The sequence below is a fragment of the Drosophila persimilis genome, unplaced genomic scaffold (genome assembly GCF_003286085.1).
Source record: "Drosophila persimilis strain 14011-0111.01,24,50 unplaced genomic scaffold, DperRS2 tig00000686-arrow-arrow-pilon, whole genome shotgun sequence".
Classification (NCBI taxonomy): Eukaryota; Metazoa; Arthropoda; class Insecta; order Diptera; family Drosophilidae; genus Drosophila; species Drosophila persimilis.
In genome coordinates, this window is record NW_020825336.1 from 1,626,324 (window position 1) to 1,651,635 (window position 25,312).

A 25,312-nucleotide genomic window follows, 5' to 3' on the forward strand; every position below is an offset into this window, starting at 1 on the left:
CGCAGCGCAGTCGCTGAGCTGTTGGCCAGCCTTAAATGCATAATACAGTACGAACTACGAAGCACGAGGCAAGCCCCAAGCTGCAGCCAGAACAGGCATAAAATACAATAAAAAATAAACGAACAAACGCTTTAATTGAACGATAAAAACAAAGGGGAGCTCCAGCCGCCCGGACAGGACAGGCCGGAGCCAAGGCCATTTAGCGGGTAAGTCGCTGGGGTTTCGGGGATTAGAAAGACCCGACCAAAGACACGAAAGTGCGCCGCCCTGTACTTGATTGGCGGACACTGGCATTCCTGTGCTCCTCGTAGTCCTGTTCCTCGGGTGCTACCTACCATGCTGTGCTGCAGTCTGGCTGTCGAGGGCAGGACTCCCGCTCGTGTTCGAATTATTTACGAGCTGCTGCACGGCCAAGATTGCCACTGCTGCCGTCCCGGGCATCCCAGCGCCAGCGCCAGCGCCAGGGCCCTGGCCCCCGCCACCTGTCACCTCCATCATCGACAAATTGGAGTCTGTTTCCGCAGGGGAGGCTGCTCGGGGGGGCGTGGGACCTGCCTGGGTCGCTGTTAGGCGTTCGACTAGCGCCTGCTTCCTGCCCGTTGCACTCAGTCCGAGGGCTCGCAGGCGTGTCCTCAGCTCGGGCAAAGTGAGTCGCGTGATATCTGCACCCATCCCCCCCCCCCACAAGATAATGATAGGCGTGGCAGAGCAGGGCGGGGCGCAAATAGAGGCGTGCCGACAAAAAAAAAGGTGATGGAGAAAAAAAGAAGAAATTAAAAAGGGAAAATTTCCATCAAAAGGTGCGCTGCCTCCCACCCTCCCCCCCACCCGCACGGTTCAGGGGGGGGCAAACAAAAAGATGAGGAAGCGCAGTAAAAATGGTGGCACGTGCAGTTAACGCCACAAAAGAGTGCACATGAAAAGCAGAGTCGGAAAATGAGTTTAACAAAATGTACACAAGGAAAAAGCATGAAAAATGTTGACGCCGAGGCCCACGCTCCAAGGGGCAGGAAGAGGCGCCTCCGGACCGGTGACATCTGTTTTATTCGTCTCTTTTTCTTATCGGGAAAACCGGGAAATGACACGCACACACACAAAAGGGGGGGTAAGGAGGCTGCGTGGGCGAGGGCCATCAAACGAAATGCAAGGACATTAAATTTAATGGCTCTGTGAGGCTTCAGCCTTAAAATTAACACAATGACAGTCCCGATGGCCATCATGCAGGAGGCATGACAACAGATCAGATCCGAGCAGAACGAATGACGGATGGCATGAGGATTTATGATGGAAAAATAAAGGAAAGAAGGCAGGAAAAACTGTGGCATTTCTTCCCTGATTTGTTCATAAATGCCTGAACCCCGCAACCCCTCTGCCCCCTGCTAAACTAAGGATAAAAGTTCTCCAGGCTGCCGCTTCGCAATTCATTTATTCCTGTTTAATGAATTTTCCATCCAAAAGTTCCGCCCCCGCCCCCACACACATCGGATGCCAGGCGACTTTAAGCTCATAAAATATTTATGAAATTGCCGAAACAGGAGACACAAAAATCTTGTAAAATATCCCTGTTTTATGTGGCCCTTTATTTGTGGTTTATTTTTCGGTTTACTGTCGGGTTTATTTATTGGCATTTGGCCAATGGGCATCATATAATCACAGAAACAGAAACAGACACAGATTTCCCCAAAGCCTGCTCCAAAATCGATTGAACCCCCAGGTAACAGAAGGCCCCCGCCCCCTGCCCCCCGCTGGCGCTCTTTCAATGCAGATTTTCCGACAATTAAATCCGCATCATATTTTCCAACAATTAAATTCGGCATCATTTAGGGGGGGGGGGGAGGGGGAGGAAGATAGACACGGATACTGTTGCCATGAAAGCTGCGGCTGCTGCCACGCCGGGTATCCACTTAATTAATGGAAAAAGGCCGCCGCCTGCCCCGCCCTCAATTGCAGGCCGCTTTTCGCTGATTCTCGAAACTCAAACAAGCGTGAGGCAAGCGGGGAGGCAGGCTTTGTGGCAACCACAATCGGACCGCACCGCACCGCAGCGCTAACCTCTTTTGTGTTTTTGCATTGTGCTTAGGCCTTTTAATATTTCAACGGAACGCCGTTTGCTTTATATTTTATTCCACGCCGTGTTCTCCGGCTCTCACCTTGAGCCCCATTCTATTCTGTGGTTCTGTGGCTCTGTGGCTCTGCGGCTTGGGGCACGGCACCCTCTCCATCTGCATCTCTTGCATCTCTCCCGCATATGTTCTTCATTTTCCGCCGCATAAGCCGAAGGCAGCCTCAACTGCAGAGTAATCCCCGAACTGTGGGCCAAGACAAACAGCAAGTACCCCCTGCCCCCCTGGCCCTGCCCCCTGCCCCACCTTGCAAAACAATAATAGAGGGGGATGGGGATGGGCTGGATGGATGGCAACTTCAAATGCAGGGCCCCGTCGAGTGGCCTGCCGCACAAAAGTAGGCAACGAATTTTCGCTCTTCTGTTTGCCAGCCCTTCCGCGAAGTGGAAACCTTCAAACGCTGCAATCCCGTAGAGTATTCCCCAGGACAGTCCCTTCTAAACTTGGAAGCAATTGGGAATCGAAAAAAGGAATCGCTGTGGCCAGAAGGGCCCGAAAAACCCAGCGATTCGTGAGAATATTGCATTAAAATATTCGTTAATCGTCTTCTTACACACCTTTGGCCTCCGATTTGGCCAGGATAAAAGCTCCAAGAAGGTCAACAGACCCCCAGGGATTATCGAGAGATAAATCGAATATTCGAATAAAACATTTCTCAAGGGACAAATCCCACAGTTTTTTGCCATAAACCGCAAAATAATTATTCGATTCTGATTCCATTCCATCCATAACTTGTGTCCACCCATCGAGGGTGCAGCCAGGGTACACGAAATCCATCGAGTGCCATCGGGAAGCCATCTCTAATGCAATTTGTGCCGTCGAGTGCACACACAGACACACACAGAGACACACACACTCGTGTGGGAAATATTTATGGCCAAAGAAAGAAATCTGTTTTTAGCATTGCATTAAAAATTGAAGCGATTGAAGCGGAGAGTGCAGGCCTAAACGAGGTCATGGCTGGGCCCAAAGGATGTGCCGTTATTTATGTACTTGGAAGGGAAATGTGATTTCGGAGGTAATGCATATGTTATGTCCCGGTTTTTGTTACCCATCAAAATCTCGGAGATGGCCCATCATTTAGTGGCCTCTGGAAACAGTATTCTCTTTATAAAGTCCTGCCTTTGATGTGCGGCTTCCCTTTTTAGGCACCCACTGAACCACTGAACCACTGAACCTTGAGGGATCCCATCTCTCCCTCTCGTCCGCTCACCTTGGACTCTCGACGCACAGGGCGGAAATTGTGTGTTTCCCTGGGCGCCTCTGTGCGCCATGTGTAATCCTCTGGCCCTTTGGGAAAACAAGAGGAAAGCCTCGCATGCCTGGGTAAACTCTTTAAGCACTTCACATGGGCGCCAACGAGGACATTGAGGCTGTCGAGTGGGAGACGACACAACAACGTGACGTGTCTGTCTGCGGGCAGGCTCCTCCTTCTTGCCACTTGCCCCTTGCCTCACTCTTTGCCCCTTGCCTCTGCCTCTGAGGGCACCCAGAAGTTAAATTAATTGCACAAACTTTTTGCAAATTAAATGTCAAGCCAAACACTACTTTATCCGTTGCAGCACTGAAGGAGAGCGAGCAGAGCGCCAGGAAGGAGCCCGGACAGGACTAAATATTTGAGCTTGATTTTTATTTGGCTACGAGTCCGTCCCGGCACATTTTGCACGTCAAAATAGGCTCCGGACAGAGTCACAGCCTCTGCTATGGCGGCACGATGGGCAACGGATATTTTCGAACGTCACAAACATCAACATCGTCGTCCCGCCAGCGGGATAAGCGGTAAGTGGAAGGACATCCCCCCTCCCCACCCCCCTGAATTGTGGGTCAAGTCTCTGGAGAGAGAGAGAGAGAGAGAGAGAGACAGGGAGTTGTGGCTAATAAAGGGCGGTCAAGGGGGGGGCTGCGGAAAGCCATAAAAGTTGCAAGCATATGAGGCTGCCGCTGTCAGCATCTGTCGCCTTAATCAGAACATCGATAGTTGTGGCATGTGGCATGTGGCATGGGGCATGTGGCATGTGGTTGGGTTTACTTTATGACTTTGACAAATAGTCGACCGAAAAACCAAAGTATTTTCTTGTAAATTTCTTGTGCCACTTAATGAACTGTGAGGAATGTCCCCCTCCCAGCCCCTCCTGCCTCCCAGCCAGAATAAATCCTTTCAACAGGCCACTTTCCAAGGACTTGAGAGGAGCGCCAACTTTTTCAATTGTGTTCACAGTCGCAGTCGCAGTCGCAGTGGCAGGCAGAAGCTTCTTTGTGGCACGTGTGAAAGTAGGGAATGCAAGAGAAAACTTTCGAGGGCCAAAAGGAAATGTTAATTCCTTGGGATTTGCTGCAAACACAATTACGCGAGCGCCAGGACGGACGGGAGGGACGGGAGGGACGGTAGGGACGGGACAACTGGTTGACCTTTGAATACCCAAGTAGGGGCTCAAAATCGAATTGATTTGCCAAGTTAATTGCCAGCAAAAGAGAACAGAAAGCAGAGAGCTGAGAGCTGAGAGAGGCAGAGAAGGAAGAGGCATAAGGGATTTGGTGTCTGGCAATTAATTAAACGCCAAAGCCAGCCGGAAAGGGGCGGCAATTAAAAATGGCCATCGCCGCGTTGCCTACATGAGACGGATAAATGGTGGCATAGATGTCCAGGGCCAGGTCCAGGACGCGGGCTGCATCTCGAATTCCAATGCTCCTCCATCGAGGGCGGCCGCAAACATTTTCCAATTAATATTGAGAGGCGGCGCATTCCCCATGCGAGGTATTTTTCAATTAAGTTTTCCAGACTGCGCTTCTAGAATTCACTCCCTAATTAGTTGGTCCTTAGATGGTTGTGGCAGCTATGCGTAGACTTGCAGCACACCTCGTTTCGGGGGGGCAGGCACACACACAAGAGTATCCCTGTCACTGAAGCCCCTGCCCCTGTTCCTGTTCCAAAAATTGAATTGTTCTCTGGCTGTAAATTTTCTTGTGCCGCTTTTGCTACGACAGGGACGAGGCAGAGAGGGAGGGAATATACGGCTTCATTTGCATATAGAGTGTGTGTGGGGGGTGGAGATATTGACAGCCCGTTAGCAAGTCGAGCCAGAGGGGGGGGAGGAGGAGGAAAATGATACATAAAGATGTTCCACGAGATACAACAGCGATTCGATGACAATTTTTTCGGCCACTGGGCGGCACAAACACAAACACCAATCGATTTATGCATAACATACACAAAGAGGGGCACAGAGGGGCACAGAGGGGCACATCCGTCCACCACTCTCCGTTCTTCATGGCCGGCGATGATGATGGTGGATTGTCGATGGTGATGGCATTTGGTCACGTATCAAACGTTGTAGCTGTGAATTTTTATTGAATGTCTACACACACACACACACACACACAGACACACACGCATACATATAGAGAAAAAGATGTCTAGGGGCATGGCCATGGGGTGGGGGATGACTGATTCATGTCTATAGGTGTGTGGGTGTAGTGGTATGCATGTAACACGTAAGGCTTGTTGTACTTCTCTCTCTTTCGCCTCGTTTTAGCCGCTTTTCGCCTCGTAACTCACCTGCAAATGGAGTACAAAAAAAAGAGAGATCAAAACGAGGAAATAGATCGTTAGCAAAATGTTTTTACGACACATAAAGGGCTTAATTCTGGGCTTAATTCGAATTGCATTGCATACTTTTGGGCTGCGGGCGAAATTTGATGACACTGCAGAGAGTGCCGTCGAGCGGCATTGCATACTTTCGGGCTGCAAACTTTTTAACGAACATTTCGATGTTCATTAAAAAAGTTTGAAGCCCATTCGGGCCATGCCCATGCCCCAATAAAAAACCCCCAAAAATATATATATAAAGCCAACAACAGGAGCTGCCAAGTACCAGGGATAATCGACAGCCGACAACTTTTGCGCATATATTTCGGAATTTAATTCCAAGGCATACAAAAAAAACCCCGAAGAGCTGGAGAGCCAGAGAGCTGGAGAGCGAGAAAGGACCGGCAACAATTTACCAATTAGAATGTGCCACAACTTTTGTGGCACACAAAAATAAGTACAAAATAATTGCATTTCTCTTTCGCTTCGCTGCCATTTGCTGCCATCCTTCCGCTGCGGTTTATGACGACTGCACGAGCATAATAAATATTTCACACTAAATTGCACAATGAGTGTTAAAAGAGAGGCTAAAGAAGGAAACGCGAAACGAGAGACAGGCCCCCGGGCCCCAGGACCCGGATCGGGGCTCAAATGAAGCGAAACGAGAACCGAATGAGTGAGGGGCAACAAATTGTCGGCAAATGTGTGTGTGTGTGTGTGTGTGTGTGTCTGCGAATGACAGCCTAAGCGGGGGGCAAAATAAAGCAGAACCTGAGACAATTTCCGCAAAACGAGCGAACGAGCGACAGCCGCCTGAAAGCAGGCAACACAAAATTGCCAGCCAGCCAGCCAGCCATTCAGCCAGCCTATGGGAGGAGGGGCGGGTGATGGCGTAACGAGCGAGAATATCGCTTGAGACCCGGCTACTCCTCAACAACTCATTGTCTACCCGTACCTGGCTGGCTGGGGCTTTCTTCTCTCAGGCTTTCACTGGGAGGCTGCCAATGTCTGTCCGGCGAGGCGGATAATATTCTGGGTTGTCTCGATGTCAAGTCTGTTGCTGTTGTTGGCCCTACAGGCTCTCCCCTTCCCCCTCCACCTCCCTCTCTGATAACCTGTCTGATTATCTTCCAAGTCAGATTTTCGTAATGCACAAACTGACAGACAGACCCCAGCCCTGGGCCCAAGGCAATTTGCAAGAGTAGTACCCCCACCCCCCGCCCCCCTTCCCGCGGGCACACATGCATCCATTCATCCGCCTGTCTATCCATCGACTGACTGACGTTTAAGTAAACACACGTTTGCAACTATTTGCATTTGCATTTATTTGGGGGAAGCAGAGACGCCCCTACCACCGATCCATTAACCACCCCCACCCCCCACACACATACACGTACTCCATCGAATTGTTTGTATTTTCCGAGTACGCATACAGGAAAATACATCCGAGTATTTCCATATATTTTCATATCCTTGCGGCCAACAATATTTGGCCTGATCTCCGTCCTGGGGACTCTCTGGAGTACGCAATATTTTATTCGTAAAAATGGCTACGGACACGGACACGGATACGGCCAGTACAGTGCAGTACATAAATTTATGCATGCATTCTAGTTTATGTGTCAAAACAGCGTAAACAAGTTTGCAATTTCTTCTCTTGGCCCCTCTGGAAAAATGCAAAAAGCAAAAAACAAAAACAATGCACTAAGTTTTCTTTAACAGAGAGACAGGGAAAAAGTGAGGGGTCCAGGGGTGCGGGGGTGCGGGGGGGCAGGGTGGATGGAAGGCATATGTTTTATTTATTTGCTGCTTAGAACTTTATTCTCCTCCGCTTGTTCTGGCTCTATTCTGGCTTCGCTTTCCACCTCCATTCTTAAAGCCTCCTCCCTCTCTCTCTCTCCCTCTCTCTCCCTCTTATTCTGTGCACTTTGTTGCTGGCAATGCTTTGGCTTAGGACGCTTTATTGCACTTCTCGACTTTGGCAACTTTAAAGCGGCAGAAAAATACACAGCAAAGCAGGCAAGAACTCCCCCCCCACCCCCCCCAGAGAGCCCAGAGACCAAAGGGGTACCCTGTAAGTCGAAAAGAGCTCAAAAGGTTACCAAAAAGGGATTTAGTTGGTGTCCAAAGGGTGTCCTGGCTGCCATTATTAACCGTTTGTTCTGATTTTGGGTTTCTAGGGGGATATTATCATTGTATTTAATCCATGGCTTCAAAAATGTGGAAACCACAAGAAATAACATACGATATTCTTTGGAAACGATACACCCCATGGCTCGGGGGGTGCTAGAGGGTATCAAGGAACCCCCGAGTGGAACTTTTGCAGTCGAGGAGGACACACAGCGAACAGCCATTACATCTCTGCTCGTCCAGAACGTGCCTCATGTCTCAGAGGAGGCACCCAGTGCCGCCCCCTCCCCCCGCCAGCCGCCCACAACGTGACAGCAGCTGGGAAAGGGTATCCCCGTCGCTCAAGAGCGCTTGTTGTGTCATGCGGCCATGATTTGCCCAACTTTCGAGAACGATTCAAGCCCAAGAGAAATAAAAAAGCGAGGAAAGCGGAGCAAAGCGGAGAAAGCGAGCAAAATGAAACGACGAGCGGGCATTTGTGCAAGATTTGTTTTAATTTAAAGGAACTCTCATTTCCATTTCGTTGCATTTTCAATATGCACTTTGAAGATATTTGCTCTGCCTCTGCCTCTGCTTCTGCCTCTGCTTTGCTCTCCCATCTCCCAAAGAGAGAGAGAGAGAGAGAGAGACGAGCCAAAACGGAGGATAAATCAATGGGCAACAAATCACTGGCTGCGCAGCGCTCTATAAATATTCAACACGGAGGGGCACGGTCTGTCAATCGCTTGCAGCGCACGTTGCAACTGCATTAGACATTGCCTTTCACTCCTTTTTGGCCAACGGCCACGGCCACGGCCAACAGCCACGGCCAGGGAGTATTCAGCTTCGAAATTGGCCAAAAGGCATTGCATTGTGGGGCAGTTGCTGTTGCCCCCCCACACGTCTAGCAGTACAATATTCCGCTGGAGGATTCAAGTTGATGGCGCCATTGGGGGCGGGGGGCGAGGGCGAGGGCGAGGGCCAGGTCGTAGCTCAAGTACATGCCAGCTCTCTTCAATCCCAATGATCATCTGGGGGGCGCGGCAGCCCCAAAGAGCAGTTCATATCAATTTATGCAGGACGTGATGCTGCCCCCAAAGTTGGATATAAATTGGGGCAACACCAAATGAAGGGCGAGACTTAAAAGCCAGAGGGGAAAAACCAGGGGAAAACTATAACCAAATCATGGCGTAATGCCAATCAAAGATAAAAGATATTCCCCATGGAATTCCACAATTAAAACCTTTATTTCGAAAAGCTTTTCCCGCATTTCCCTCCCACCCCACCACCAAAGAACTCTTTTTAAAAGAATCTGTCGTCACAGTTGACTTATTTCGCACCAAAAACCAAAAAGCTGAAACGGAGTTCTGCCAAAATCGTATTTCATAAAAACACAACTCTTTTGTGCGGTGCGGCTCTGAAAAAGGGGCTGAAAGAGCAAAAATTATTTCATTGGTTTCACGGTGGCTGAGCACTAGCCCCCACAGAGAGCAAGCGAGAGAGGGAGAGCCACAGAGAGACCGAAAAACAAAAAAAAAACAAAAGGCGACAAAACAGGAAGCCCATTCACCCCCTAAGCTCCAATCAAAAGCCAAATCCGAAGCAAAGGCAGTGGCATAACCAGTGGCAGTGGCAGAGCTCCATGCGTGCCTGGCAACCAATTCAGAAAACCAGTCAAAATGGGCAAACGAAAGCAGAGGAAAAGCAGTGGGAAAAGCAGTGGGGAAAAGCAGAGCCCGGCCCGCTCTGGACAGGTCATTTCCCAACCGTTGGCTGTCGTCGCCCCCCACACACGTCACAACAGCATTAAAAAGTCATTTTTAGGTGGCCAAAAACAGTGGCGGTGGCGGTGGCAGTGGCACGGAGCCAGCCACGCGGTGGCATTTGCATCAAATTTGACGGCTCTTCTGCGCTTCACTGCCCCACCGTGTGGCGACAATAAGCCACTGAGTGGTGCAAGCCGCTCACTTCCGGCAAAGAGCGAGGGAGAGAGAGAGAGAGAGCGTGAGTAAACGCATTTCCGGCGCTCCAGCATGGCAGAGTCCGGCTCTCCGATGATGAAACACCTGACTAGAGCAGCGGCAGGCACTGCGAAAGTGCGAGTGTACGTCAAAGGTTCAACGAGTGTACTCATGGGCTCCATCGCCCCATCGCCCCATAGTTCATCCGAGTTCAAAGCCCAAACAACACACAAAAGCCGACCCATTGCCCATTGGGAACTTTTTCGTTTTGCATTATTCACGAGCACGTTGCCACATGGCGTACCCAGAGGTGCCACGAGGGATGGCGGGGGGCGGGGAGGCAACATCTTCAAGAGTGAAAATTCGAGTGGGCTTCAACTTGAAGAAAATTGTATGTTTCCCAATGTTTGTTTTTATTTTCGGTTGGCAAGCAAACAAATCTCTCCCTCTCACCCTCTCTCTCTCTCCCTTTTTTTGCGTGCCCCAACAGCTTGGCTCCCAAGTCATTTGTCATTCAAAAGGCATCATCCACTCGCAGGCGAAAGGGTTGCCTCCCCCGTGCGGATTACAAATTCACTTTTGATGGTGCGGCAATTGCAATTTTCAAGCTGCCACCAGCTGTGGCACGACAGCCCAATCGCCCAATAATGAGCCGAGTTTCTGCCACTGGCTTTTGTTTAATTGAGCTCCAAATTACTTTTCACTTTGCGATAACGATTAAACATGAAATTTTCATTAACAGCGCGAGGCCATAAGCACACGAAAGGCGGCCCCAAAAGTGGGGGGCCGACGGTTTGATACCCTTTAACCCTTTAAAAGTGATTCGATTCGATTGAATTGTGATCTGGAAGATGTATCTTCAGAAACTACATCGTTTTCCATACAAAAGATAGATTTTTCCAATGGCCTTTCTATTATATATGTATAAATAGTCTTTCGATTGGCACAAAACCTTCTTGGATTGTGCGAAAACATCTCTGTATTATATCAAAAAGCGAGTGAGCCTGGGGTTGGCGCCCGAGCAAAGCGAGCGCCCAGGGAAATTATAGAAAAAATATTCCTAATATTTGCACAAAAAATATATATTTTTAGAGCCTTGGCTCCTGGTCCGAAAAAAACCCTATACCCCCGCCGCCACTCCTAAAGGGTATACCATAAAAAACAACAACAAAAACTTTGTAACTCGAGAGTTGCTCGTAAAATCACTCTTTTGTTTGTAGCAAGCGAACAATAAACACAAAAAAGAGCAAAAATAAAAAAAAGGGTGCACAGTGGAGTGGGACTGGAGGGCTGGAGGGCTGTGCCACTTGCCACTGAAAAAGGTTAACAAAATAATAAACAAATGCCAGCGACGTCAGCGTTGACAGAGGTGCTGCTGCCGCTGCCGCTGCGCAGTCGCCACTTGCCTCAGAGTCTGCGTCAGCGGCGCTTGCGCTCAACTTTTTGTGGATTTTCAGTCAGCGGCGAGACGTAAAAGCGGCAACAACCAGAGGAAATCAAAGCCGAAGCGGGTGCGAGGAGAAAATAATAGCGAAAAAGTGAGAGAAAGGTAAACCGTAGAGAAAAGCCGAGCTGAGAAGAGAGAGAGAGAGAGAGCGAGAGAAGTGTATGAGAAAAAAAGTGCGAAAGAGAGAGAGAGAGAAAAGTGTGTGCAGCATAGAAATTTCGCGCGTTTTCCACATATTTTTTTGTTGTTTTTTTTTGGCATGACGCTTTGGCCATTTCATGGACAATAAACACATTTTGCATTAACCACAAAAATCAACAAACTGTGCAAAAGGCGGCCGCGGCGCCCCGCCCATCAATAGAAAGCATTCATCCAAGTGGGAGCCGGAGGGGGGGAAAAGGGAGGGGAGGGCCGTATGTATTTGCACTTGGCCAAGACGCCGCCGCCGCAGCTCAAGCCGCAATGAAGATGTGGGCCACAAAACCACAGACAAACAACAGCAACATCAATCGGTCATTGTGTGTCCGTGTGCGTGTGTGTGTGTGTGTGTCTGTACTGTAAATATTTTCGAATATCTGAACACATCATCGTTTGCATTAGGAGAGGCCTTAAGGAATCAATGAGGCGCATTGAATGGCTCATTAATTTACATGAATTAAACATTTCGGAATGCATTCGATTTGCCATTCAGGCTGGGCTTCAAACCATCAATTAATTGGAGTGCAATCCTGCCAAGGCTTCTCTCTGATGGTGGCCATTACCTATCGGTGGGCTAATGATCCCACCCCGACAAAATCCGGGCAAATATGCACCTGAAAACCTATTACCCTCAAAACAGGGACCATAATCGTGTTTTCGTTTCTCCACTTTCCGATGATTGAGTATCCTGCGACAAACTGCGAAACTTATTTGTCTGCTCATTGACAACGGACGCTCCACGCTCCCCGCCCCCCGCTCTCATCTGTCCTCTGGCTGCTCCTGCAGCAAACTTTTCACATAATTGATGTCCCTGCCTGCAGCAGTGTCTCTCTACAACGGGACCGCGCGAAGCAGATCGCGTGCAAAAGGCTGCAAATGCAATTTGTGGGCGACCGCAGTAGCAGCAGCGGCAGCGACAGCAAATTGATTTAGCATTTATTTCGCCCGTCAGTAACGCAGTCTATTCCGTTATTCTCCTACTCCCCTCTCCCTCTCCCTCCCTTCTTCATTGCTTCTTCTGTACTTCCATTGGCCTGCAGCAGCAGCCATGATGTTGCGGCAGCAGCCAGCAATTTAGCCGAAAATGTCATTTGAAATGTCGCCGGTCGTTCGCCACCGTCATCGTCATCGTCCCATCGTCATGCCCATCCTCATTATTGTTGTCATCATTATTTTCTTCTCATCGCTTTGGGCCCCGTATCTGGATTTCGACAGGTTTTTCATACCCTTTCAAGAGGGTATTTTTGTTCCGATTAGAAGTTTGGCCAGCATGAATCGGACGTCTTTCCTGTATTCCTTTTCCTACACTTCGCTCGTTTGCCTCTCTCTCTCTCTCCTCAGTCTGGAGTGTGACGCATTTTTGAGCGATCGCATGATTTTGCCTCTCCCGTTCTCTTGCCATTCAAAACGCAGCCGACGGCGCTCGCTCTTTCGATTGGACATTGGACTTTCTTCGCATGCTGCCTTCCCTTTAGCCCTATAGTGCCTGTGGGGTATTTTTCCTCCTCTAAGCAGAAGGGCATGTTAAACGACAGAATATATGCCCTGCTTAGAGACTGTGGACAGGGTATCTGCAGCGGCGGCACCCTGGGGCTTCGTGCTTCACAAATTTGGTAATGCAGTTCGGGTATCCATATCTATAGATGTCTAGTCATTGGATCTGTGTCTCTGACAATACGCTCTGATTATTCCGGTTGCGTTGCGATGCGCTGCGTTGCGCGGTGCACGGTGGGTTCGTTCTTTTATTCAATATTAATTCTATTTTTCACAATTCCAAAAATATGTACATTCGTTTGTGCTGCTGTATTGTCTGCTGCCTGTGTGAAAATGCCAATTGAAAATGATTTTATTCATGGATTTTATTAGCTGCTGCCTTTTTCTGAGGGCGAGAGAGGGGGCAGGGCAGGAGATTTACGCTTCGTTTGTTGGATTTTCTGCAAATGTTTTATTTTTTTTGTTGTTTGTTCATTCGTGGGCGCCGGGGCCGCTGTGGTTGTTGTTGTTGGCCATGTAAATCGCGCTTTCTGTTGTTGGTTTTTCTCGTACTCCTCGTACTACATCCAATAGATATCTGTGTTAATTAATTTGAGTCCGTCATGCGAGTGTTTTTCGCATTTTCCATTTCCATTTCCATTTTAGCACGAATATGCTGATTTTTAGTTTCTATTTATTTTCTCTTGTTTGAATAATTTACTTAAATATTTTAAAGGCCTTTAAATTGTATTTATTTCTTTTTGAATTGGTTTTTTTTTCTGTTTTGCTGGTTTTATGCTAAATAATTTGTGGCACTTTAATTAGCTTTGTTTTCTGGTTTCTCAGATTATTTATTTAACGCCTGAAGCGTCCGAAGCAATAAATATTTGGTTTTTTTTCGTTGTTCGTTTTTTGCGCGATTAAAGTCGCCTGCTAATCACATGAAAATCGCACGCAAATCGCTTTTGTGCGGCTTTTTTTTTTGTGGCATGGCCTCGCGGCAGAGCAGATGCTGCTGCTGCCGAGAAATAAATGCGGCGCGTGTCACAATAAAATTAAGTTTTCAAATGAAACAAAAGGCCAGCACGTGACATGAAAGCAGAAACGCAATTTTTCGCAATTTTTTGTTGCAGTTTAAAAAAAAAAAAAACGCGAGAAAAAGGAGAAAAAAAGTGAGAAACAAGAGAGAAATAATGCCGACACAATGAATGTTTATGGCATTTCGTGGTGGTACTCGTAAAAAGTAATTAGCAAGTGGATGCCCCATACATATGTATGTGGCAGGAACCGAGGCCCGAATCCTTGGGTTCCGGAAAAGCATTTCACATTTCATCAGCGAAAATAATCGTAATCATAAAAGTGACCGATTTTATTGGCTGGAAAAACTAAACACGCAACGAATTATCGGGCGGCATGCCACACAGTGTGGTGACATCCCGCCCAATTGGCTTTTAATTGAAACAGAAAGCAGGGTATGCCGCAACACCCGACAGAATGTTGCACAAACAAGCACGGACAAGCGGAGCAGCAGCAGACACATTAACCCCACAGTGCCCCCGAAATGGAGAGAGCAATAGAAATAGAAAATAAATAATAGTACTCCTCGTCGAGTACCTATGCAAGACCGAAAGACCGAGGCCAGAAATGAGGCCAGAGCTGGCGAGCAGAGTAAGAGTACTCTCTGGCTCCTTAGTTTTTATGTTCCTCCCATAAAGTGGGGGCCAGGCGCCGGCTCTGAGATGTGAAGGGCGGAGTGGCATTTGTTTCAGGACAAGGCCGCCCCGCCACACACTCACAGCACGGCAGGATGTGCTGGAGCTGGCTGGAGCCAGGAATAGAAACGGTAGCCAGAGGGCGCAGGACGGAGCTGGGGGCCGCAGCCATCCGGCAGCCGCCAGAATGGCGCCCCAATGGCATCCAATGGATCGCCGCATAGTTAAACATTAGTTGGCAGCATTTGCAATTGTAATGGCAAATGCTGGGTCCCCTGCTTGGTGGCCCGTGCCCCGTGCCCCATGCCCCTGCAATATGCAGCCATCCGGTAAAATGTGTGCTCTGAAGTGGCGCCGCCTATGCCAGGAGGTCGACCAGGAGGCGGGAGGCAGGAGGCACTGACAATTAGCATGGCAACAATCGGTGGCAAGGCCATTGCAAAAGTTCCAATATTCATGGAGATTTGGCTCACGAAAAGTTCACTTGCGACTATTTGCAGAGAGATTATAGAGGGGAGGGTGGGCAGGGGGGAGAGGAGAAAGAGACCAAATCCTGGGGATAGATTATCATCTGAGAGATACATTTTGGCCCCGAAATGGAAGTTTTTCCCACTCAAATGTGCTTCCCGATTTGGGTTGCACTTTTCACCGAATCATCGAGGTTCCAGCAGCCCCCTGCAGCCCCCTGGACCCCCCCCCAGCCGCCAATCAGTTAAAGCTACAACCAATTGAAAAACCCAGCCACGGCCAGAGCCAGAGCCAGAGCCAGAGCCACGGCCATAATTCTGGCCATTAATCTGGGAATCCATGGCAGACGTATTCCACTTTGCAAATGGCATCCGCCCACAACAACTACGCCACGTGCGGCAGGTGGCGCAGATCCCACGCTTCATTTCGCGCTGCTCTCGGAATGGGATGCCTGACTCCTGGCTCCTGACTCCCGGCTGCCGACTGGTGGCTAAGCAATTTTCCCTCCAATCCTTCAAAGAGCAAATAGTCCTTTGGCTTAAATGCTTTCATGGCGAAACTTTCTGTTCTACCGGAGAATCGTAAAGGTGGGGCACTGGCGCGCGTGTGTGTGGGGCAGGAGGAGATGGAATCGAATTGAATGGAATGAATGATTGCATTTAGCTTGTGTTGGCTTTTGCCGAGCGGAGGGGAAATACGTTTATTGTTTATTGGCCATTGAATCACTCGCACCGTTTGGGGGGCTTAATTCAATTGCCGCGACAGGTGGCAATGGCCCATGAAAATGTCTGATAATTTCCATAAAATCAATTAACCTTTGGCGTCCATTCTGTGTCCGTGGCAGGGGCAAGGAGAGCTACAGCTACCAGCACAACTACGTGGATCGGGTGCGTCTGGAGGACACGAACGGGGGCCACCAGCACCACCACAGCCACTACCACAATAGCAGCAGCAGCACCAGCAACGTCCACGATCCGAGGTGTCCGCAGGGACTGCGGGCTGCTGCCGCTGGCTGGCGGCACACGCACAAATCCGTGTCGCATCTCGATTTGGCCACCAGCTGCCATGAAGCAGCTGGCAATGGCATAGGTCGCCACACGCAGCACCACCCACACGGCCACCACTCGCATCCGCACCACCTGCAGCACGCCCACCACGCCCACCACTCGCATCATCCGCACGCCCAGCCCCACTGGACGCAGTGCCGCGTGGGCCTTGGCGGAGCAGGAGCAGCAGGAGGCGGACCAGGCAGCGGACAGCTGAGGAACGCCCGCTCCTTGGACTACACGCAGCTCGAGCGGGAGGAGAACGCCTTGGACATCGCCGAGTTCTACTGGCGATTCGATGCGGAAGCTCCGCTAGACCACGGCGACAGCTACGCGGGTGAGTGCCAGCCTTGGCATCCATTCAAGCATATCGCTTGTAATTCAATCAATTAATATAATATTGTATTAACTTGCTTCCCCAGTGCTTCCCGTCAACGACAACTTTGAGGCAACTCCAGCAGCACCAGCGGCAGCAGGAGAACCACCAGCCACCAGCAGCACAGTAAATGGTGGCACAACAGCCAGTGCCACAGCGACAGCGACAGCCACAGCCACAGCCACTGCCGCCGCTACACTCTTCGATCTATTGGGCAGCGAATCGTGCAGCCTGAGGCGATCGCGCAGCTTGGCGGTGATCCGTGAGGAGACATTTAGTGACCTGCAAATTGGTTCGGCAAACAGCAGCAGGCGGAGATCGCAGCTAATACCGCGTGCGCGGCTCGTTAATCGTGGATTTTTCCGTGAATCGCCGAGGTAAGTGAGTCACCCAGACACTGGGCTGCACAGCAATTGAGCCGAGCACAAAAGGAAATGCACAAATACAAGATAGGAAATGTTCTTGCTGGTCGAGGGAGGGGGAAGAGAGGCAAAAATTGTTTGTATTGCAATTTACATGGGTTTCGAATTTCGGCTTTCGAGCTTTCGTGCTTTCGGCTGTCGAGCTGATCGGCTTATCTCTTCGTTTGCATGCGAGAACGAACCCTCCCTCGCACAGCCACACAGCCACACAAGCATAATATTTTTTCTAGGCAGATGCGACGCTTTTGTATTGCTCTCTCGTTCTCTCTAACAGCAAATCAAATGAAGCGCGAAAGGAGAAGGCAAAAGGGAGAGAGAGACACGGGCTTTAGTCTTCGAAGGAATTGAGTACCGAGCAGCAGCGAGGGTATATTCGGCGGGGCTCTAGTGTGGAGTTTGTACCCGTTTTAGAGTTTTTATTGAATTATAAATGATAGATTTTTTTTAGGAATTTCAATTAAATTGGAGGATTTTTTACATAATATTGCCTTAAAAATTACAGAAAAATAAAAACAAACCCCATAGTAAATCTAGGATAAACCTTCCGTATATAAAACCCTAGTTTTGTTGTCTAGTGCTGGCTGTAACACTCACCGCCCGCCCCCATAAACGTCTTCTAATTGAGTTAAATCTGGTTTCCCCAGGCCGAGCCAGTGAAATTCTATTACCCCAAACTAGTTTTATCGAACAGAGACATCAGTTTTAGCCAGCCGCCAGCCGCCAGCCCAAACACCTTCTCATGCTGTCTGGTGCCCGTCACGCATACGCCCCGTAGACCACTGGCTTGCGCTAGTCTGCTAGATCTGCTGTCAGTCGCCGAGCTACGCTCACCGCAAGTGCAACAGGTATCTCCGCCCGTAACTCTCCGCGCGACACACGGCGCAAATTAACGGCTTCAAATCGCAGTACGTGCCACGTCCCGCGCGCCACCCGACAGTCGCCGGCAGCGAAATTGTTGCGGTTGGTTTGCTGCTGTTTGCTGTTTGTGTTTTGCTGTTTGTGTTTTGTGTTGGTTTTATGGGTTTTGTCATCTGGTCAGGGTCAGCATTTCATTCGCGGGGTCATTATTGTTGCACTCCCGTAACACAGCCGTCGGATGCTGTTGCTGTGGCTGTGGCTGCCGCTGCCGCTGCGGCTTGTGGCCTAAGCCCTGATTTGTGACAGCTGCAAAGTCCATCGAGCGATCGAGAATGTTTAAAGTCCACGCAGTGCCAGTGGCAGTGTCAATGTCGCGTGTTGCATAACAGAGTGCCACAACTCTCTCTCTCTCTCTCTGGCTCATTGGTTGCTTGTTTAATTAAAATTTCAAACTTTTTTGTTTGTCAATTGCTTGGGCAGATGCCTGCCACGCCTCCCGCCTGCCTCCAGGCGCTGCATGGCAGCGAGATGGAAAAGCTTTTAGCCCTCGTGCCACTCGTCATGCCATTAGAGCACACACACACACACACACACACACACACACACAAAGCCACAGACACACACGTTATCCTGGCAACGACAGCCGGGGCTTGAGGCATGGGGCATGGGGCATGCGGCATGGAATAGAGGAAGAAGCTTCCTTCCTTCCTTCCTGCTGCCATCCCGAGGCAATGTGTCTGCTGCCAGTTGCAGCTTTCGCTGTCCCTCGCTTTTTATTTAATTTGCCGCAAATCGTCGCATCAAGTGGCTGGGTAAACTTTCGCCGCATCCCACTATCAGGCACTGCCACTGCCACTGCCACTGCCACTGCCACTGCCACTGCCACGTGCAGCTGTAACCGAGCTGACTCCATCGGGGGCATGTCCATGTCCGCTGCAGTCGGATGGCAAAGGATGACACGGATATTGGCTAATGGAAGCTCATTTTTCGCCACTCGAGATGTTGACTGATGGGCGAAGCAGAGCTTCCCCTTGCGCTGTGATTTTTCAACTTCTGCGGGATTCCAGTCCTTGAACGAGCGCCTGGAAAACTATCGAAGCTCACTGCAATCCTTGAACGGACATGGGAGAGCCCTTTGCCACTTGTTGGGGAACCTTTCTTTGGATATTCCTTGGCATTAAGGGTCTCTCATACTCCTGCTATCCTTTTTTGTGCCCAATCAAGCAGCTCCAACTTCTGTTGGGATCTGTATTCTATCAAACTTGCGACTTTTGGTTGAATCCCCAATCAAAAGAGCTGCCAGAGATGGACCTTGAGTCCCTAATCAAGCAGCCAACACACATGTAATCCCGTGTGCTTTTTCCTGTCAAACTTCATCAATCAATCCTTTAGCAGTGGCTGTTTTCCGTTTTCCACTGCGGAATGAGAATTCATCTTTTCGGCGGTTGTTTGTTTGATTTGTCGCCATCCATTGATTGATTGAACCAACAATCTCAGTCACATGACTGACTGACTGACTGTTGGAGTGCGTGCTACGGGGGCGGGGCATGCGATTTGTGGAGCCAACAAGGCCATCAAGTGCGGCAGATTGGAGGCCCTTTAGTTTACGATTTACTCTTGACAATGGCATCATCATCATTTCGATTCCCTCCCACAGATTGAACGCCAAGCAGCAGCAGCAGCAGACGACCTCCTCCACGATTGAGCAGCCACTGGAGACGCCACCGGCGGATGACACTCAAAGTCACAGAAGCAGCAACAACAGCGGCACTTGTGATTCGCATCAGCAACAGCAGCAGCAGCAGCAACAGCAGCAACAGCAGGCACATCCCCGGGGAAGAGGGGAATCGCGTGACTTTGATTTGTACTACGATAATCTGAAACGCTTGGACGCCTTGGCGTTGGGTCTCAGCGAGCAGCTGCATCCGTGGCACAACGACAAGAGCGACTTGGAGAGCCTCAACTCGGACTACTTCAAGAATTCGTTGCATCAGAACCATCTCGAGCAGCAGCAGCAGCAGCAGGGGCCCTCATCCTTGGAGTTCGAGGCATTGGAACAGGCGGCAGTGAATCTGCTGAAGGAGCGGCCGCGCATCTACCAGTCGCGCAGGCAGCAGCAGCAGCGGAACCACCACCACCATCAGTGCCACCTGCAGCGGCACTTGCAGCAGGACACGGGCGGCGAGTCCTGTCCGGAGCACAGCCAGAGCAGCGTCTTCCCGGAGACAACGACCAGCAACTCCGACGACCAGACGGACAGCCCCTCGCTCTCCGAGCAGGAGTACGACCTCACGCACATCGAGGAGATCTACCAGCAGCAGGCAGGCGGAGTGGGAGTGGCAGTGGCAGTGGGAGCTAACGGAGTGGAGGAGAGCTACGAGATCATCAGCCTCACGACCACGGCCAGGACCACGCGATTCGAGGAGAGCTGCAGCGACCAGGAGGCGGACGACGACCAGGAGGGAGCCGACCACGTCGAGGAGGAGAGCCGCCTCACCCCCACCTCTGGGGAGATCCCGGCCAGCGACAGCGACAGCACCTTGAAGCGGGGCCACGGGGAGCACCTGATTGCCTACGACTCGGTGTATCTGTCGTCGGAGGACAGCTCCGACTGCACTCTGATCGGCGAGTCCTGCGAGTCCTTCGAGCAGCGCACCTTCACCAGCTGCGGCGAGAGCGGGGAGCTGGAGACGCGCAGCCTGCTGCACATCTCCATCGAGGACACGGTGTACGAGCCGCAGGCGAAGCACCACAAGAAGGGCGGAGCCTCAGAGGAGCAGCAGCAGCAGCAGCAGCCGCTGCTTACCACCGCCAAGGTCGAGGCACAGATCTTCACGCAGGTCCTGAAGGTGGAGCACACGCCGCAGAACAAGCCCAAGATCCTGGCAGTCGTCGAGAAGCGGAAGCTCAAGCAGGAGGAGGCGCAAGGGAAGCAGCAGCAGCAGCCGGCCACCGACTCCTTTGTGGTGGTGTCCAATCTGCAGGAGAACCAGTACCACAGCCTGCCGGATGTCAACATCGGCGTGAGCCTCAAGGTGTGCGAGAGCATCGACAAGGAGCTGAGATCCTCCTACAATCAGCAGCGCCAGCAGCAGCGGAAGGACTCGAAGCGGGGGGCGCAGGTGGTGACCCGCGCAGAGACCTACGACTCCATCAGACGCTTCGGCAGGGCCCACCAGAAGGCCAGGCAGAAGGAGCACCAGGAGAGGGAGCGCGAAAGGGAGAGGGAAGCAGCAGCAGCGGCAGGAGGGGAGAAGGAAGCCCAAAGACAGGAAAAGCCAAAGATAACAAAGGAAATCGTTGCAGCAGAAGAGCCACAAAGGCAGCAGGAGCCCGAGGAGGAGGAGGAGCCACCATTGCCTCCACCACCCCCTCCATTGACAGAAGAGGAGCAGCAGGAGGAGGAGCCCCAGGCCGAGGAGGAGCCCGAGCCAGAGCCAGAGCCAGTGTCCATTGCACAAGTGGAACAACCCAAGGAGGCGCCTGTCATCGAAGTGGCAAACTTTAGCAAACTAATCGAGCGACGTGCCCAGGAAATCCGTGAACGCAAGGACCCCGACGGAAGACAGGAGCAGCGCCGGCAGCAGCAGCAGCCACAGGAGGAGGCGGAACAGGAAGGGGAAGCGGAAGGGGAAGCGGAAGGGGAGACCCTGTTCCACATCATCGTCACCGACGCCCAGAACAATATCATCGAAAAGGAAGCCATTCACGAGGAGCACTCACTGCAGCGACCCCGCACCGTACGCCGCTCCCAGAGCTCGTCGTGTGGCAAGCCCCCGGAGCGCCGCATCCTGCACAGCGGCGGGGCGCCCATCTACAAGGCGAGGCCCATCAAAGTCCTGGCCGCAGGCCACAGCCACGGCGAGTCGACCTTTGGCCGGGGCAAAATGTCGCGACCACAGATCCTGCACGTTGTGGACGGAGGCGCCGCCGCCGAAGGCAGCCTGAGGCGCCGCAGCAGTGCCAGGAGCATAGCCTCCACCGTCAGTGGGGCGGGCGGCGCGGCAGTGGCCACGGAATACCTCCAGAAAGTGGATGCCGTGCGCTGCTATTGGCAGAAGCTGGCGGGCAATGAACCAGAAACGCCGGCCGCAGACACGGACAAGGGGGAGGCGGAGGGCCGCACGGGTCTCCACTTCCAGTTGGGTGGCAAGACCACAGCCTTGCAACAGCAGCAGCCGCCGCAGCCGCCGCAGCCGCCGCAGCCGCACAGCAACGATTTCTGCAGCATGATGCCGCCGCCCTCCATTGAGATCGTGGAACTGGGCGAGGGCGCCCAGAAGGCGACCATTGTGAGTGCCGCCCCCGATCCGGATGCCGACGAGGACGACCAGGACGAGGCCCAGTTCGATCACATCCGCTACAAGGTGCTCAAGTCGCAGCAGCTGATCCGCAGCAACATCCTGCACCACTCGACGCGCAACAAGAAGGAGGCCCAGTTCGACGGGCTCATCCAGTACCTGCAGGACTACTCCTTCCAGGAGCTGCTCAGCAACAACAACGTGGTGATCGTGGAGCCCGTGCGGACGAAGATCGAGCGGCCGCTGCAGGTGGGCGGCGGCCCAGCGCCGCGGGTGGCTGCCGCCGGCCCCCCCAAGCCGCCGCGCGTGATCCATGCCTCGGGGTCGCAGCCGCGACGCACCACCCTCCGCCAGCGGCAGATGGGGGGCGGTGGCGGCGGGGGAGGCGCCGCGGCCAAGCGGCACTTCTTCTACCAGCCCGTGAGGGTCAACCGAGAGCTGTACGAGGACGAGCTGCCCGATCCGGACACCGTGCGGAATGTGCGTCGCTTCTTCGAGCAGAACGTGATGCCGTCGCCGGGGCAGGGCCTCCTCGTGCAGTCGCAGCAGAAGTTCGGAGGCTCCGCCTGTCAACTGAGTCCCAAGACAGCCAGGCGGGCCGCCCAGGGATCGTCGTACCGATATCTGACGATAGACACGAGCTTTGGAGGCGACTCCTCCTCGTCGGGCGTGGAGCAGCCCAAGGGCATGGATCTGCTGGCGGAGGAGGAGCAGCAGCACCAGCAGCAGAAGCACTCCAAGCTGGGCCACTGGGACACCGGCAGTCTCTCGAGCGGCATCTCCAGCGGCGACCTGAGCTCCCCCTGCGGCGACTGCCATCCGCAGGAGTCGTCGCCCGTGATGGCCTGCAAGGATGTGCACGTCCAGGACGTGGTCCGGCGCCACAACAGCAATGCGGCGAACGCCAAGGCCCGGGCGAAGTTCGCCTCGCGACGCACCTGGTGCATGGGCGGGGCCTCGGCCACCAGCGACTCGCTCTATCGTCAGATTTACGAACAAAATTTGGGCCACGACGCAGAGGATGAGCAGGAGGAGGGCCACTACGACGAGGAGGAGGAGGAGGACGACGACGAGGACGAGGAGCAGGCCCACGAGCAGGACATGTGCGAGAACTATTATGTCAGCAACGTAAGTAGCGCCCCATCCCCCTCCCTCTCTGTCTTTTTTGGGTGCGGCTCGACTCTTTTTGTGCGTGTGTGGCGCAGCCTTTTGATGTCCTTGAGCTGGGTCCCAGCACTAATCGCCGTGCTGCCTTTTGCAGGACATTCTGGCCAAGATACGGGAGTGCGGCTCCACAGTCACTTACTACGGCGGCCGGGTCCTGGATGGTGGCCCCGCCTCGAAGATGTCGCCGCCACAGGCCGCCGCCGCCGCCGCCCAGCAGACGAATGGCGGCACACGCTCTCGCATACGCCAGATCGAGGCATGTAACGTGTGCCTGCCCAGCGAGAGATGCGAGCACCGATTGCAGACGAAGCAAAGCCTCGAGGAGCAGCAGCAGCAGTCGCAGGACTCCTACCAGGGTGAGGCCCACAGATACTCCCAGATCTCCGAGACAGAGAGAAAGATATACTTGTGCTCGCTCTCCCCCTCTTTGGCAGGCATCAAATTCAAGCTGGTCAAGTCGAACAGCTGCAGCAGTCGCCTGGAGCTCGCCGGCGCCGACACGGAGGTCAACGGGGGCGCCGCCGACAGCGAGGTGGTGCGCAAGATGGTCCATCATTTCGAGGCAACAGCCACGGACCCGGTGACCATCAACAGCCAGATAACGGAGGCAGCTGCCCCGCCGAGACGCCTCCAAGTGACGGTAAATAATCACATCAACGTCCAGGCGGTGCACAGAAATGAAAGCTCCAATGGAGGCAGCCACTCGGCTGGGGCAGAGGCCACAGAGATATCTCATCCCACATACGAGTCGCAGGCCATGAACATACGCCTCGATGTGGCACGTGGCAGTGCCTCGAGTGCCAGCAAAGTTTGCCGCAATAAAAATGTGGATTTGGCCTATACATTGGCCAAGCAGCCGACGCCCCAGGCAAGGGCCTGCCCGGCCCTCGAAGGCAATCAGCGGCTGCCACAAAACGAGGATGTGGCAGTGTCAAAAGTTGTCAGCAAGCAACAAACACCAGCAGCAGCAGCAATCAATGGCAGTGGCAGTGGCAGTGGCAGACCACAAATCATTGTGCCAGTGGAGATACACCAGCAGATACAGCAGCAGGTGGCAGGTCCTTTGCCCAGTGCTGCCCCCGAGCGACGGCTGAGCAATGCCAGCAGCAGTGCCGCCTCGATTGTGGACAAGACGGTGGTGCGGCACTACGTGGCGAACGACAGGAGCATCTACGAGCGCCGCAAGTACGACGAGATCGAGTTCGAGGAGTTCGAGGTGTACGATCCCAGCAAGGAGCCCCAGGAGGGGCGCCAGGAGGGGCGCCAGGAGAGGCCCCCCACGGACGCGGAGCTGTACGACAGCCTCGACGACAAAATGTAAAACGAATCAAATGCTCAAAGGGGGTTTCAGTCGACAATCGACAATCGACAATCGAATCGCATCGATAATATCTATAAAGAATACCAAAATATAATCATATTATTACACATTTTTTTTTTTTTGGTTTTCGGGCCCCAATTCGGGCTCCAATTTATGCCTTAATTTAGGTTTAAAACTATCCAAAAACTACCATAAAATATGTATTTTTTTTTTTGCTTTTTTTTACGCGCAAGCGACCGAGAGGCGCTGCCGCATGACGCGATGTTAGAGAATAATTAATTCGAAAATTACGAATACGAATACGAGTACGAGAGAGGTGTGTTAGTGTTAGTAATTCATGAAGAGAGGATAGGATATCCATCTATAACCCCATAAATCGATAAATCGATGACCCCATAAATCGAATGTCCCTGCGATTTGTTCAATTTGTAAATTAGAAACATTTGATGATAAAATAAATATGCAATTTATTTAATAATCTACGCGGAAGAGCCCATTAAGAGTCCATCCTGCCAGCCCCCAAGCCGCCGACCAAGTGCATTTTCATTTAGTTAATGGCTAATGAAATTGATGGCCAAATGCAGGGAGAGAGAGGGGGGAGAGGAGAGGGAAGTGCAGGCCCCAGTGCAGGCCACAAATGCCACTAATTGCCTCAGAACTAATCTATAATTAATCAACGATTTATGCAGCCTTTAATGGCACAGAAATGTTTATGAAATTGGCAGGCAGAAAAGTGGAAAGCGG

At 52.0% G+C, this 25,312-nt stretch overlaps 2 protein-coding genes across 4 annotated transcripts in view; one reads left to right on the forward strand and one right to left on the reverse strand.

Moving 5' to 3' along the window:
• The window catches only part of LOC6601689 (calcium uniporter protein, mitochondrial), a 42,738-nt gene that overhangs the window by 5,002 nt on the left and 12,424 nt on the right, over nt 1-25,312 (reverse strand). The window contains exon 4 of one of the 3 annotated variants that reach the window (XM_026991684.1): nt 336-662. The exons of the other annotated variants lie outside the window; for them this stretch is intronic. Coding sequence (XP_026847485.1) covers nt 336-662 — 327 coding nt within the window. The remainder of the gene's footprint in view (nt 1-335; nt 663-25,312) is intronic. 3 annotated transcript variants of the gene reach the window in all.
• On the forward strand, nt 7,256-25,021 carry LOC113566402 (protein javelin). The gene is made up of 7 exons (XM_026991830.1): nt 7,256-7,291; nt 11,237-11,328; nt 15,922-16,460; nt 16,546-16,876; nt 19,437-23,208; nt 23,342-23,603; nt 23,682-25,021. Exons 1-7 carry the CDS (start codon nt 7,256-7,258, stop codon nt 24,566-24,568), a joined length of 5,919 nt encoding a protein of 1,972 aa, XP_026847631.1. The 3' UTR covers nt 24,569-25,021.

Bases quoted from the DNA above. Each gene is read 5' to 3' on its own strand.
- LOC113566402 (XM_026991830.1), top strand. From the start codon at position 7,256: ATGGCTACGGACACGGACACGGATACGGCCAGTACA. The intron at 11,329-15,921 runs GTAAACCGTAGA...TGTCCGTGGCAG, and splicing joins AGCGAAAAAGTGAGAGAAAG to GGGCAAGGAGAGCTACAGCT. The intron at 23,209-23,341 runs GTAAGTAGCGCC...TGCCTTTTGCAG, and splicing joins AGAACTATTATGTCAGCAAC to GACATTCTGGCCAAGATACG.